The sequence below is a fragment of the Chamaea fasciata genome, unplaced genomic scaffold (genome assembly GCF_029207755.1).
Source record: "Chamaea fasciata isolate MVZ Bird 193981 ecotype frontalis unplaced genomic scaffold, bChaFas1.0.hap1 SCAF_7, whole genome shotgun sequence".
Lineage (NCBI taxonomy): Eukaryota > Metazoa > Chordata > Aves > Passeriformes > Sylviidae > Chamaea > Chamaea fasciata.
In genome coordinates this window covers 47,680,703-47,693,882 of record NW_027094092.1, presented here as the reverse complement: position 1 = coordinate 47,693,882, position 13,180 = coordinate 47,680,703, and the positions used below count along the sequence as shown (strand labels likewise).

The 13,180-nt window shown below is 41.3% G+C and overlaps 1 protein-coding gene across 3 annotated transcripts in view; it reads left to right on the top strand.

Annotated features, from left to right (window-relative positions):
• Positions 1-12,803, top strand: part of PRIMA1 (proline rich membrane anchor 1) — a 50,836-nt gene extending 38,033 nt beyond the window's left edge. Inside the window, exon 4 of one of the 3 annotated variants that reach the window (XM_066188713.1) lies at positions 8,386-12,803. In XM_066188713.1, the coding sequence (XP_066044810.1) occupies positions 8,386-8,485 (100 nt within the window). In that variant the 3' untranslated portion in view covers positions 8,486-12,803. Of the gene's footprint in view, positions 1-3,011; positions 3,658-5,394; positions 5,523-8,385 lie in introns of those variants that run through there. The other 2 variants (XM_066188715.1, XM_066188716.1) reach the window with 2 other exon arrangements.
• The last annotated feature ends 377 nt before the right edge of the window (positions 12,804-13,180 follow it).

Below are 13,180 nucleotides of genomic sequence, written 5' to 3'. Positions count from 1 at the left end.
TTTAATTTTCTTCTCAGCTCCTTGCATTTATTTGTGTTGCAGACACTCTTCTTTCAAAGATATTTCTGTAACACAAAATCTGCAGAGAATTTTTGTTCATCTGCACAGAAATTAATCATACTATTTAAATAATGTTGTGAAATTATATTTAAATTATTCTGTGAAATAGCAGTAGCTTTGTTCTTCTGTTCGAATCAAGTCCATCATTCAAGCTGTTGCCTATGCTTGACAGTGATTAAATAGCAAGGTAGTTATCTGCATTCCACAAAATATCTGGATACAAAGTACCATAATTTGGGAGATGGAAAAGTCCATTGCCAAAAATGCCAGTATCTACAGTCACTTGACTGATGAGGAGCTTACTGTCCTTGAGAGAGAGCAGGAGAGCAGGGAAGAGCAGCCCTTGTTCATCTTCTTTCTCTGTCCCTTATTATTTCAACCCCACATTTTTCTAGTACTGATGCCCACCCTGACCCAGAGCACAGGCATCAACAGCCATTCATTTTGCAAACATGGTAAGGAATTCCTGTTCCTTTTTCCTCCTCCCCTTTCCCTTCCAATATGGACATCTTTCTGTAAGGACACCTTCTAATGTTTCTCCAGTTTTCCTAGTTAATGTGTGTTAAACACTTTGAAGATAGCAAGCATTGAATAGTTGTTCAATCTGTTCCAGAAAGTCTAGAGAATTTCAAAGAACTACGAAAGAGATCTAGGTTTGGGCTTTCACTGGTGTTTTTGTATTAACAGAGTGGCAGATAAGTTTATTGCCCTCATGCCAGCACCTGTAAGAACATTAATATCTCAGTTTTGTGGGGGCAGATCATGCCTAATGCTGTAGAGTTACAAATAATCCCATTTTTCTGGGTGGAGCATACATATTTCCAATCCCAGGCTGCTTCTGCGATGCTTAGTAGAGCATGGTGCACCATGAACTGAGCTCCACCACTGTACCTTAGCTGTTTGCACTGCACTGCAACAGAACAGGCCTTTGAGGAGCAGGCGTGTGCCCAGCTCATCCCAGAAGGGCACGGCCAGCGCACAGTCCACTGCCAGGCATGGTCATGGCCATGACCATCCTCCACGCATGTTTTGGCTTTGTTCAAAGTGCTTTCATTTCATGCATTTAATGTCTTCTTTTAAATTTATTTTTAAATTTATTTTTTATTTTTATCTTGTTTAGTAGCTTTTTTGCCAGTCTGAAAAGCTGGCATTATGAGTTCATTTTTTTACATTAGTCCCATTCATTTTTCTCCTTTTATAATCAAAACATATTGACAGTGTATTCTACACTGAGAACACCCAACAGATAATGTCAGCTGTAATATCCCTTCAGTCAATAAAACCTTTTAAAGATATTAGAGGGAATGCAAAGAGTGGGTTATTATGTGAGGGGTCACTGAAAGTACTTTTATCAATTATGTCAGTTAATTGTCCAGTAGCCTAATAATAAAGCTGCTTCTCTTCCTTAAGATTGGTTTTGTGTAGGAGCATAATTCTGAAGTTAGCTTAATTGAAGACTTAGTAGGAAATGGGATTGCATCCATCACCTTTGTCTCTCAGGGACAGATCTTCTTCCTGTGTAACATCAGAATACATCCTCCTCAAGTCCAACAAAGTCTGTGGAATTGCTCTGACTTTGCACTGCTGAAAATAAATGGAGACTAAATTCCACTTCTTAAATTTCACATGTGGCTCAGCAATATACTGTAATTACTTGCAATCTGAACAGTCCAAACCCTCCCTTTAGACATAACCAGAGTGATTTCAGCAGGCTGAGAGAGGTGCACTTCTGCAGAGAGATCTGCCCCCCACACCTTGCAGCCTGAGTGCACCAGCTCAGGGAACCTTTTAAGTGCTGATGGATGGCTGCTGAGCAGTTTGGATTTTTTTTTTTCCATGACAGAAACACTCAGCAAAGACTCAATCCATGCACAGGGAGGGGAATTTGAGTGTGAACCATCCCAAAACAGAAATCGCCCACATGCCAGCAGGGCTTACTTAAATATACTCCAGAAACTGGTCAGCTAAAATTGGCTGTGAGGCAGAGCCAATCTAGCTGTAAAGCACAGGCTTCAAAACGCTCACGTGAACAGTCAGAAAAGAAGAAGCTCTCCTTGGGAGATGGTATCTTGAAGTTATGTCAAGCTATCCTGCAACATGATTTCCAGAGGTGTGAAAGAGACTTTCTCCTTTTGCATAATCTTCCTAGCACTATGCAGAGCACTTGCACAGATCTTCTCTCTCTCTCCACACGAGACAGAAGAGGTCTGAAGATGTTAAAAATTGTATGATTACTTGCTCTTGTAAATATGATTTATCATGTGACCACTGGTTCAGTTTGGCTAAGACCGAAGTACTCAAAGGTCTCTGGGGAAAGAATGGCCTTTTATGATTCACAAAAGACTTATTTGTTTTCATAAGGAGAAAAGGAGCTATGCAGCTTAAGGAAGGAGAACTCCATCAAATGTCTAAAACTGAAAATAATCCAGTATACATAGTCCTTTCAAATGCTGCAGGTAGTATCGTCCAAGAAACCTATAACACTTTCTAGCTTGGAAGAGTAATTTTAAAAATCATACATTGTGATAAAAAGTAATAAACACTGGGACAAGACAGTGGGTTGGTCTTTTAGACACTGGACTATGTAACTCACCTGAGTGGAGATGGAAATATGGGGGATACACCTAAAAGCCTTGGGAGACAAACACTGAGCAGTAGTGAGTGTGTTGCTAAAAGTTGTCCAGATGGAGCTGCTTTTTATTATAACTGTAAAACATTTGTTTTGTACGTGGGAGGCAGCAGAGCCAGTAACCTCTTCCTACAAGTAATGAATAGTGTACTGCCTGTTTACTGGACAGATAGATGGTCCACATATGGCCATTAGCTAATTTAATAGAGAAAAACCAGGGTTCCAGAGAATTTTCATCATTAGGGTTTCTTCTTTGACTTCTGTCTTTACATTGACAAATAAAATATATCCAGACTGATTTTTTCTTGTCTCTCTGAGACAGTGAAAGGTAGAAGAAAGAATGTGGCTCCTTCCATAATTCTGAAGATTTTCGCCAGAGAAGTGTCCTCCTCCAACATGAGCCCCATATGTCTGAGCCATAGCACCAGGCTAGCCAGAAAGGCTGCTTGTGTGTGGCTGCACACAAATTTAATGGCTGTGTCCCTGAAAGCAACTGTTGTCAATGCACTGAGCTCCTCTAGCAGGACTCCTGTTCACAAACCAGTCTTACAAAGAAAGTTCTCTTGTCCCACCACTTGCCCTCATGGAAAGTGATTCACCTCTGATGACTGATGGCCAGCATGAATCAAAGAGTTGTTTGATGAACGCCCCCAGTGCTGAGTGTAAACAGCCTCCATTCATGTTCTTTATGTTCTTATAAACATTCCAATTATAAACATGCAGAGTGATGGTCTAGTAATTGAATAACATGACAAAATTTATTCTTCCATTCCCATCTGCTAAATAAGGATGTATTTGAAGTGTGACTGTAGCCCACACATCATCTTGTCTGGGCTTCCAGCAGTGAAGTCTAGCCTGGAGCTCGCAGCAGAGCTGCCACAGGTACTGCTAGCATCCTAGCCCTGGAGATGAAGCTGAGTAAAAATAAACTATACAGATATCTACTCTGATTCTTGGACAACTTTTTGTTACCCAGAAAGACGCCACTGCAGCTTGATTTCTACTGGTAAATAGGTAGCTTGGATATTTCTGTGGATATTTCTGGGTATTTCTATTTATGTATCCCCTGAGGATACACCAATCCTGTGAAGCAAATGGGTGTTTTGTATGTGACCCAATATTATTGAAAATTGTTATCTTTTGTGTGTTGATAGCTAATAAAATATCGTTATGGAGAAGAGGTCACTGCACATTAAAGTGAAACAGCTCTCTGATTTGCCTTCTCCCTTCAGCCACTTTGCCCCAGAGACCAGCAGGCACACACTCAACCCAGCACATGTCAGCACCAGAAATGAGGCTGCCAAATGGAGCTGCCCAGAGAACTTTGTTCAGAGGTGAAATAGCAATGAGGAGAGAGACAAGCTCTTTACATGCTACTAAAAGCACCTTTCTGGGAGGAACTGAAAACACAAAGGGAGTTTTGGCATGGGCATCCTGTGCATTGGCACAGATACAACTGTGCAAAGACAGTAGGAAATGCCTCATAGCTTTCACCTTTGGTAAAATCTCTGTCAGTTGATACTGATATCCATACAGTGCATGTATATATATAGAGAGGGATTTTTTTTGCAGTTGGCTTTTACAATTTACAATTTTGTTCCACTGCTCAGCAAAGAGTGAAGTTTCACTTTGAACTTCTGAGTGCTGGTCATCCCCTCCAACAATGCACACCAAAAAACAGTCTTTCCTCCTCTACCTGAAAAGAAGAATGACCCTCTATTCCTGTTTGGGAAGAAATAGGATATGTATTTCCCCAGAGAATAATCCAGGGCAGCTAATTCCCAAGTGGAGACAGGTGTCTCCTGGCAGTGCTGAGTCGGGTATGGGAACCCCAGAAGGAGGTGAATTTGAGATCTTGTCATGTCTCTCTCTGCTGCCAGCCCAAGGTCACCCCTTCCTACCTTGACTGGATTTCCTTGGAACCCAGCCTTCCCAGATGCTGGACTTGATGCACTCTACAGAGTGCACTCTGCAGAGACATTGTTATGGATGTAGTCAGTAGAAACATGTTCGCAACACTCAGGTTGTCTTACGAAATAAGGTTTTATTCTAAACTCTCATCCCTTTCAAGCATGAAGCACTCAGAAGTGTATGAGATGTGGATTGCACTGGGAGTGTTAAACTCTCTTGCAGCTTACTGTTCTGGACAAAACTTCTGTTCCCATGTCAGAGTGATCTTATTCTACTCAAAGCTTTATTAAGCCTATAATGAGGCATGATAAAGTCATGATTAAATTAATAGTCTGCTCTGGTTTTACTTGATTTTGTCTGAGTAGTCATAGACAGACATTTTCTTAAGTGTATACAAATGGGACATGAGGTGAAGCCCTCTCCTACTACTCTGTCACATAATTGCCTTACAAACAGTAGGTCTATGCCAAATTTATACAATAGCCAAAGCTGGCAAGGAGGGGTTTGTCAAGTACTCCAACTAAGTTTGTGACTAGACATGGTAAAGGGCCAAAAACTATGTTTTCTCTAAAAAAATTTCTAAACATAGAACATAAAAATTGTGTTCGAATGTGTATCAGTACATTGACCTTTACCCAGGACTCTGCAGAGGATTGGAACAAGCCAGTATGACCAGCCAGTATGAAATTCTTTGATAAATAAAATATATAATGTGATCAGAATCTCATCTGAAATTTTAGCTTGACCTGTGAAATACACTATTAAACGGCTGTTTGATGCTTTCTTGATTTTAGGACTCGTGCAAGTTAATGCATGCATGGTGGAGAGGTCATTGTGGACTCTGAGGCGTCATTTCAGGCGTGTGCTAAGCTGTACAGAGTTGCATGGCCAGAGTTTCACAGATGTTTGGCATGAAGACCCAATTTGTTTGCTAAACAATGTATAGCAAATTATACTGTCAAACAATGCAAAGCACTTATTAGTGAAAAGCCTGTTTCGCCTGCCACCAAGTGAGTATGTCACAGATATGAATAGTTCCCTACTAATTTCCTCACTAATTTGAAACATCCCTTTAACCAACAAGGAGCAACCCTGGAATGGAAATACATAGATGCCTGTCCATAGCTTATCATCTGAAAGGGGGCTTGGAGTATTACACTTTGGAAGATCATGCACAATTTGGCTTAGTAGGCAGAAAATAGGATTAAAGGGTTCCCCTTGACGTGCAAGAAGAAAATTTGCATGCTTGGATCTCAACAGTCAACAAAACTTGGAGTAAAAAGGGTTAGTGGCACAGAGCTAGTGACATGCAGAGAGCCAATGCCCTAGTGCAAGAGGGCACTTGAAAAATCACAAGCCAAAATGACTTTGTATATCTATATACATGGGCCAGTTTAATCACAGTGACAACTGCACACCACTGTGCCAATCCAGTGATTTTAAATCGTGTAACTTGGGCAAGTCTGACCCCAAATCCCTGCCTGTTGTGCATTTGAAAACAAATTGAGAGGAGTTAAACAGAGCAGTCTCCAAGCCTGAACTTTTGCATCCGATGATAGTCTTTTCATTGAGTCTCAAGAAAATAACTACTCTGTTTTGCTAGCATTAACCCTGAGCAATTGATAAGGCAGAAGCAGAACCTTCATAAAATCTCCATTCCCCTACTTGGAGGCTCTGAAAAAATACTCTTTCATTGCATCCAAGTGCCAGTGGTGTGATATCCCTGGCAACCTGTCTAGCAGAGTCTGCAGAAAGATCTCACCATCAGAGGACAGCCTCCAGTCCACCCAGGTCTGTGCTGGGACACCAACTTGGGGAGACGAAAGTGCAAATTTCAGGACAACTGAAGAGGTGCATCTTAAAATCACGACTAGAAAATGTAATAATGTAGACAAAAATGAGAAGACATTTTTTAACATAAAAAAAGAGGAAGTCTAGACAGGGAAAAAAAATGGAACTGGAGAGGTTCTGCAGAAACTTAAAGAGACCAAAGAAAAAAGGGGTAAATAGGAGAAAAACAGCAAGTAAAAAGGGCCAGAATGTGTTCATTTTTTAACTATTGATAGATTTGGAACTGTGAAAAAAGAAAAACAAAAGAATTTTTGAAAGCAGCAGAGATGTTTAAACAGCCACACCAGTTTTCCTGCCCTGAAAACAAAAAAAAATCAGTGCCATCAGATTCTCCATTCTTCCTGTCAAAGAGGTGGCATGGTGAATGTGTGCTTTCAGTGTCACAGAAGAAAGACCCACATGACCTGGTGTCAGATGTAGACAGGCACTGCATGTTGAACACTGAAAAACAGTTCATCAAACCCCTTAGTCTCCTTAACTCTTAGTCTCTCCTTCCCTTCCATTTCCATTCTCTAATAGCTGGAATCATGACTAATATTAAAAAGCTTTAACTCTTACCAGGTAGAGAAGCACAAAATATCACCATCAGAAGTATTTTCTTTGAGATTGCAAGCAAACAAATTTACCTACCTGTAATCACTCCCCATAAATCTTTCATTAATACTTAGCTGAAATTAAATATCATTACCCATTTTTTAATAATTTTTGTTTGTTTTGTTAAACATTGACAAGAAAATAGCACAGACTGAATGTTGTAATACATGTATCTGGTCCTCTTTTTGCCCTCAGCAACACCTCAAACTCAAGGCACTCATGTCTGAAATATCTGTGTGAAAAGCACAAAGCTTTCTTCCTCCTACTATGTTTAAAGCTTCAAGTTAAGCCACTTTTGAGAAGGGAAGCTGTGGGGGGAAGTTACAAGATGGAACATGGTCTATTACAGGACAAGCTCAGGTCTCCCTTTTCAGAGTAACTATAAAATCCTAAATAAATTATTTTGCTCTGTGATGTACAGATGCTTGATAGTTTTCTGCACCTGTTGAGAATTTCCTGAATTGTTTCACAATTAACATGTGATCCTGGACTGTGTTACCAAATAGTACGAGTGGCCACTAAACAGAACAAGAAGGCGATGGTGCTGGAAGCCTGGTAGGTTACAGCGGGCACCATGTTTCAGTCACTAACTCGGATACCTAGAACAAAGACACCTGTATCTGGGCTAGCAGACTAGCCTGGCTTTACAAACAGTGCAGGGAAACACAAATGCCTTGGGCACAAAGCATCTGGCATGTTTTGGGTGTCCACTTTAAGCTGTTCTGAACCATATTTTATAAGTACCTGTTTTTCTTCACTGGCTGTGAAGATTGTCTGGGGTGGTCTCACCACAAGTGTACATACCTGCACTGGTCAGATGAGTCCACTCCTAGTGACAGAACACAGTGATGTCCTGATGACTGGTGAAGGAGTTGGGTCCTTGGTGGATATGACTGGTCATCATCCCAGTTTGAATGATATGACACTTTGAGGAGAAAGGTAATGACTGCCCCAAGGCAGAGCCTAACCCAACACCCAGCCCAGCATCCCAGCCTGTGTTCCAGAGATGAAAGTGGTGGTGGAGGACATTGCTTCCAACAGCCTTCATCTCATGCAACAGGTACACATGTATCCATTACCAGACTAGCATGGGGACACCAACAGCACATCATGACACCTTAGGATCAGACCTGTCACCTTCCAGGTGGACTATGGTGCTTGACAAAATCAGCTGCTGCTTTGGCCTGTGTTCAGAAAGGGAAAAATAGACAGGAGAAGTTCAGTACTATTATGTACCTTACATGTCCTCGCTTTCAATCTGTACTGACAAAGATGTTGATCTCTGTTCTTTCTTCTCTCCCTACCCTGCCTGTCCATCACCGAACCTGGGATCACCCAAGGAAACCAATGAGAAAAGAAGAGAACGGAACCAGTCGGTCCGAATATGCAATGACCTCCTCCCAAAACAACAAAACAGTTGATAACAATGCGGTCGTATAATCCCCGAGACCCCGCCAAGGCGCAGGAGGTGGCAAACTTTCAAAGCACACACACGGAGTACGCAAGGTGGGTGAAATGAGGCAGCGAAGGGAGCTCTGTGGCCAAGGACTTCATTTCAGAAACAGCGCACGCATCAGTGATCCAGAAGAGAAAAACAGGCTGCTCTCCAGGCTTGCTGCTGCTCCAAGGGAGGATAAACTCACCCACCTGGGCTGCCCAGAGAAAAGGCCTCACAGAGGCATAAGCACTGCATGCTGCATCCCATGAAAGCGATGTTGCAATGCCTCCCGCTTCTTCTTCTTCCTCCTCTCTTCCCCTACTTTTACGTTTGAATTGAGTGTCCACAAAAAGCTTCTGAAGTAGGATCTTTTGAGGAGAGGGTGATCTGCCAGAGTGGCAGTAGTTTATCACAGATGGGTCACAGGAAGGTGTCTCCCTCTAAATGGGAGGACACTTCCCTCTAAATGATGAGAGGTGTCACCTATGTGCTTCTTCAGCCTGTGTGGTTTCCTATGCTGATGCTTCATTCTTTTCATTCTTACTATTTTTTTATTTAAAAGGGAACAAAGGTTTCTGGTAAGCAATCAAGCAAAATTGGTCTGAATTTGTGACTTATCCCAGGAAATTTATCTGTGGTTTGGTGACTATGCAGTTTTCATGGCTGAAGGTTTTTCAGGCAGAAGAAATCAAAATGTAAGATTATAGCAATTAGCATTGCTATTGAAAGAGATGTTATTAAGATGTGCTTTAAACATCATTACTTCATAATCAGACTCCTTTTTTTCACCACACTTTTATCTTAAAAAATGTTCCTTTGTGAAATTCCATGTTTCTCTGTGTTTGCACCACACTGATTCCCCAGGGAAACTACTACAGGAAAGCTACTGTTTACATCTTGGTGTGAGTGTTTGGGCAGAATTGTGTTGAAAGGACTAGCAGCCCTTTGAAATTCTCTTCATTCACTGGTTAGTGCTGTTCCCTGAAAGTGTTGAGTCTCCTGAACTGACACGCTGAGGACATTGCAGGTCTGGCTTGTAGGACCACTTTTGAAGGTCTGGTTGTGCCATGTTACCTCAGTCTCTGCCTCTCCTGAGCTGAGACTGATGGTGGTGCCAAGTTCAGCATGCAGTTCAGTATACCTTCCATGACATGGAAACACGCAGACTATTTAAAGCAAAGTTGAATCTACCCAAATTCATTTCATGTAGGATCTCAGGTCAGACTCAGTAAGTAGCCCTTAGGATAAAGGTGATGAGACTAGTTGAGATGCTGGTCTTTCCCTACCTCCTGAAAACTTTCCTTTGTGTCACATCACCACCTGTATGTCTCCATTTACCTCTGTGCTGAAAGTAGTGATGCAGTCAAAGACAAATTTACACCCTGGCTTCTTGTCTGGACATAAAACTTTGGTACCACTCCGTCTCCATGTCTGTGGGTAACTGGCTGCCCCCCAGCTGTGTTGTCCCTCAGTACTGCAGCACACTAATACTTTCAGTTTTATATAAGGATGTGCCTGAACTGCAGAAATCAGACCTTGATTTTGAGCGCATTCCGGCCTGTGGGTAATCTGTTCCTGGGATGCAGAGTTTGGTGTGTTGGTAGAGGAAGACAATGTTCTGCAGATCTTCCCCAAAAAAAAAGCTCTGGAATGTTCAAATCAGCAGTCTCAGCTCAGGCCCATCTGCAGTTTTCTATTACCTATCAACAATAGGGTGTATGTAAATATAAGTACCTTTTCAATTATAAAATGAAATGCTGCTATATATGGCTATTGAGAAATGTATGTAGTTATTCATTTAGCTTTTTAGCCTGTCATCACTATGTAAAAGTTTAACTGCATAAAATTATTTTTTAAAGCTAGACTTTCTTGGGAAGTGAATGCAATTGCAAAAGTGAAAGGAGGCAAGTAACCCTTTGCCCACAAGTATGATCATTCCCAGCCACATTAATGTTGTGTGCTTGCGCAAGACACAATGATTTATTCTTAGATCCAAAGTGGGATTAAAATGACAGAATTTACAATTTGAGTCTAGTATCCCAAATGCTGATTGCTGAAAGCACTTAGCCCCTAAATACTATAATAAAAATATTACAAGTATATTTCTAGAATATTTTTAAGCTATAACATTTATTTTGGTGTAGTTCCCTATGTTTGCCTTTCTTTTTTTACTCCAGTTTTTTCAGCCTAAATGTGGAAACGTGGCATAGTTTGAGACTGGTTGCATGTTTATCTGAGAGTATAAAGTATGAATGCAGATAAGTTTAGAATAATATGGGCTCAGGATTAGCACTTTTTCCTAAAGGTTGTTGATTTTATTTGTTTCCTAATACAGCTTTAAAGGCATGTTCTGTAAGGTCAAAATCACAAAAGGGATTTGTAGGTCATTATGTCCATCAAAATATGTCTGTTTTTGCAAAACAAGTAAAAAGAGATAGTCACCAAACACTGTCTGATTTTTGGTGATATCAGTGGTGAAATCTCCTCACTAGAGAAGATGCTGGTGCATGACACAGCCCACAGGCAAACTGTGCCCAGGCCCCATGAAGACTCTTCAGGAGAACATAAACTTTAAGAACTTTATGGAGAGTGGAGAGGCAGGGCACTGCAAGATACAGCACATGCCACCTAGGATCTATTTCCAACTCTGCCACTGATCTGCTGTTTACTAGCAAGTAATTTTGCCTCTCTGTGCCTCAGTTTACCCATCTGTATAATCAAGATAAAAGCAGATACCAGCTCTGTGGCAGTATCCTGAGAGAAATACATGAAGTTTATTTGCTAGGTGGATACACACTATCATTATATGCAACATGCTGATAAATGTATCGGGCACATAATTACCGTAACAGTTCTTGAGCAAACCTTCCTCATGTGCTTTTATAATGCGTTGGCCACTGAAAAACAGCAGCAGCAGACGGGCTGAGAGCTGCTCTTCTGCTTGCCCAGACCCTTTGCTCTCAGCCCTTCACATCACAGCATGGCAGGGAGAGGTGGGAAATCTTGCATGGGGTAGTTTTGCCTTTAGATTCCTGCGCAAGTACATTTGACTACATTGCAGCAAAGTGATTTTGAGAAAGGCGCTTGGAAAAGTATACTGGAATCAGATGTAACCTTTAGAAAAGGGGGGCTAGACAGAGGATGCCACTGAGGAGTGATCTCTGAGGCTTGCTGATGGGGTTTAAGGTTATGTTTAATACTCTACAGATTACTTGCAGGGCTTATATAAGAGATGCTTCTGTGCTTCCTTATTGTACTATAATTAAATACAAAGGGAAAGGAATAGGCCAGATATGTAAGAGCTTCACTAAGCAGTGATCCTGGATCTGGGGAACTGGCAACCCAAAATGCAGCCTTACAAGCATTTTGAGTTCCTTTTTAGCCACTAAAATATCAGGGGTAGAAAGGACCTGCCTAGCTCCATTCAGAAAATAGATCCCCAGCAGATGTGAAGGTGGCCAGTCTCTACACAGAAAGTACTTGCTGTGCTCTGACCACCACCAGACAAACTCAGCAAACTGTTGCCCTCAGTCTGAGGGAGAGCAGCAGCTCCAAATCTCTTCTCAAGGATCACCACTAGCAGGGGATGCACCTTAAGGGCCTGAGCTGCAAAGTGTTGAGTTTCCTCATTCCTCACAAGACAGGAAAGTGGAGCTGAAGCCCCACCCCTGCTGCCCTTCCTGTCCTGCACCTGACACAGCGGTGTGCCCAGGGAAGCGTTTCTGCCTTGGACAGATGCTGCAAAAACAGACATGGAAAGAATGGGGAAAGTTCTACAAAGTATAATATATAAATATATTGATATATATCTATACAGAGACCTAATTGTCCAGTCTTGCATGCTATATGGTCACAGCACATGGAGAAAGTGTGGGCACCCTGCTCCAGGTCATGACCATAGATGCTGCCAAGCAATGGAGAATCAGGCCTATGGTAGATACTCATTTACAATACTCCCTGCACCTGTACAAACAAAAATATATTATTTTAAACTGCAAAATAGTGTGTTTAAATCAATGCATGAATGTAAATATTCTAAGATTTGCCTTCTTGACTGTGTACCACATGTACAGATGAAAACGAATATTGTTTATAGGAAATCTGTATCAGTGGTTAAATGACTAAAGAGAAAAAAAAATCAGAGTTAATGTTGTCATGTTTCTCAAACAAGCCATTAATGTATATTTAGTATTTAAGGATATTGCTCAATAAGTATGTTCTGTACCAAAAACTGTGTTGCATATACAGATTGTGCAGTACCCTATTTTAAAAAGGCACCATAATTAATTTTTATTTTAAATAAAAATGTACTTGTAAAAACTTTGCTGTGTCCTGTTGGCTATGTAGCTGAGTGCATTGGATGGAGGAACGGCTGCAGTGCCTCTTCAGGCACTTCTCCTATTACCCAAATTTACCAGACTTGCTTGAACACTTTCTGTTGTGGTTTTGGAGAAGCTTGTGGCTGCTGCTTGTGCATGTGTCCGGACAGGTCCTGTTTCTGTCTCACCTAACCCTGCAGTTCTTGTCCCAGATCTGTGCTCTGCTGGTGGTGCATAAACAAAGGGATTATACTCATGCATTCCTGCAGCCCCCCAAAGCTCATAAAATCCTTTCTCTTATGCTGAGGGGCTGGAAGTTTTGTAGTCTAGTTTTAAAGTGATTTCTTCATCTTTTACATATTACATATCTTTATTTAT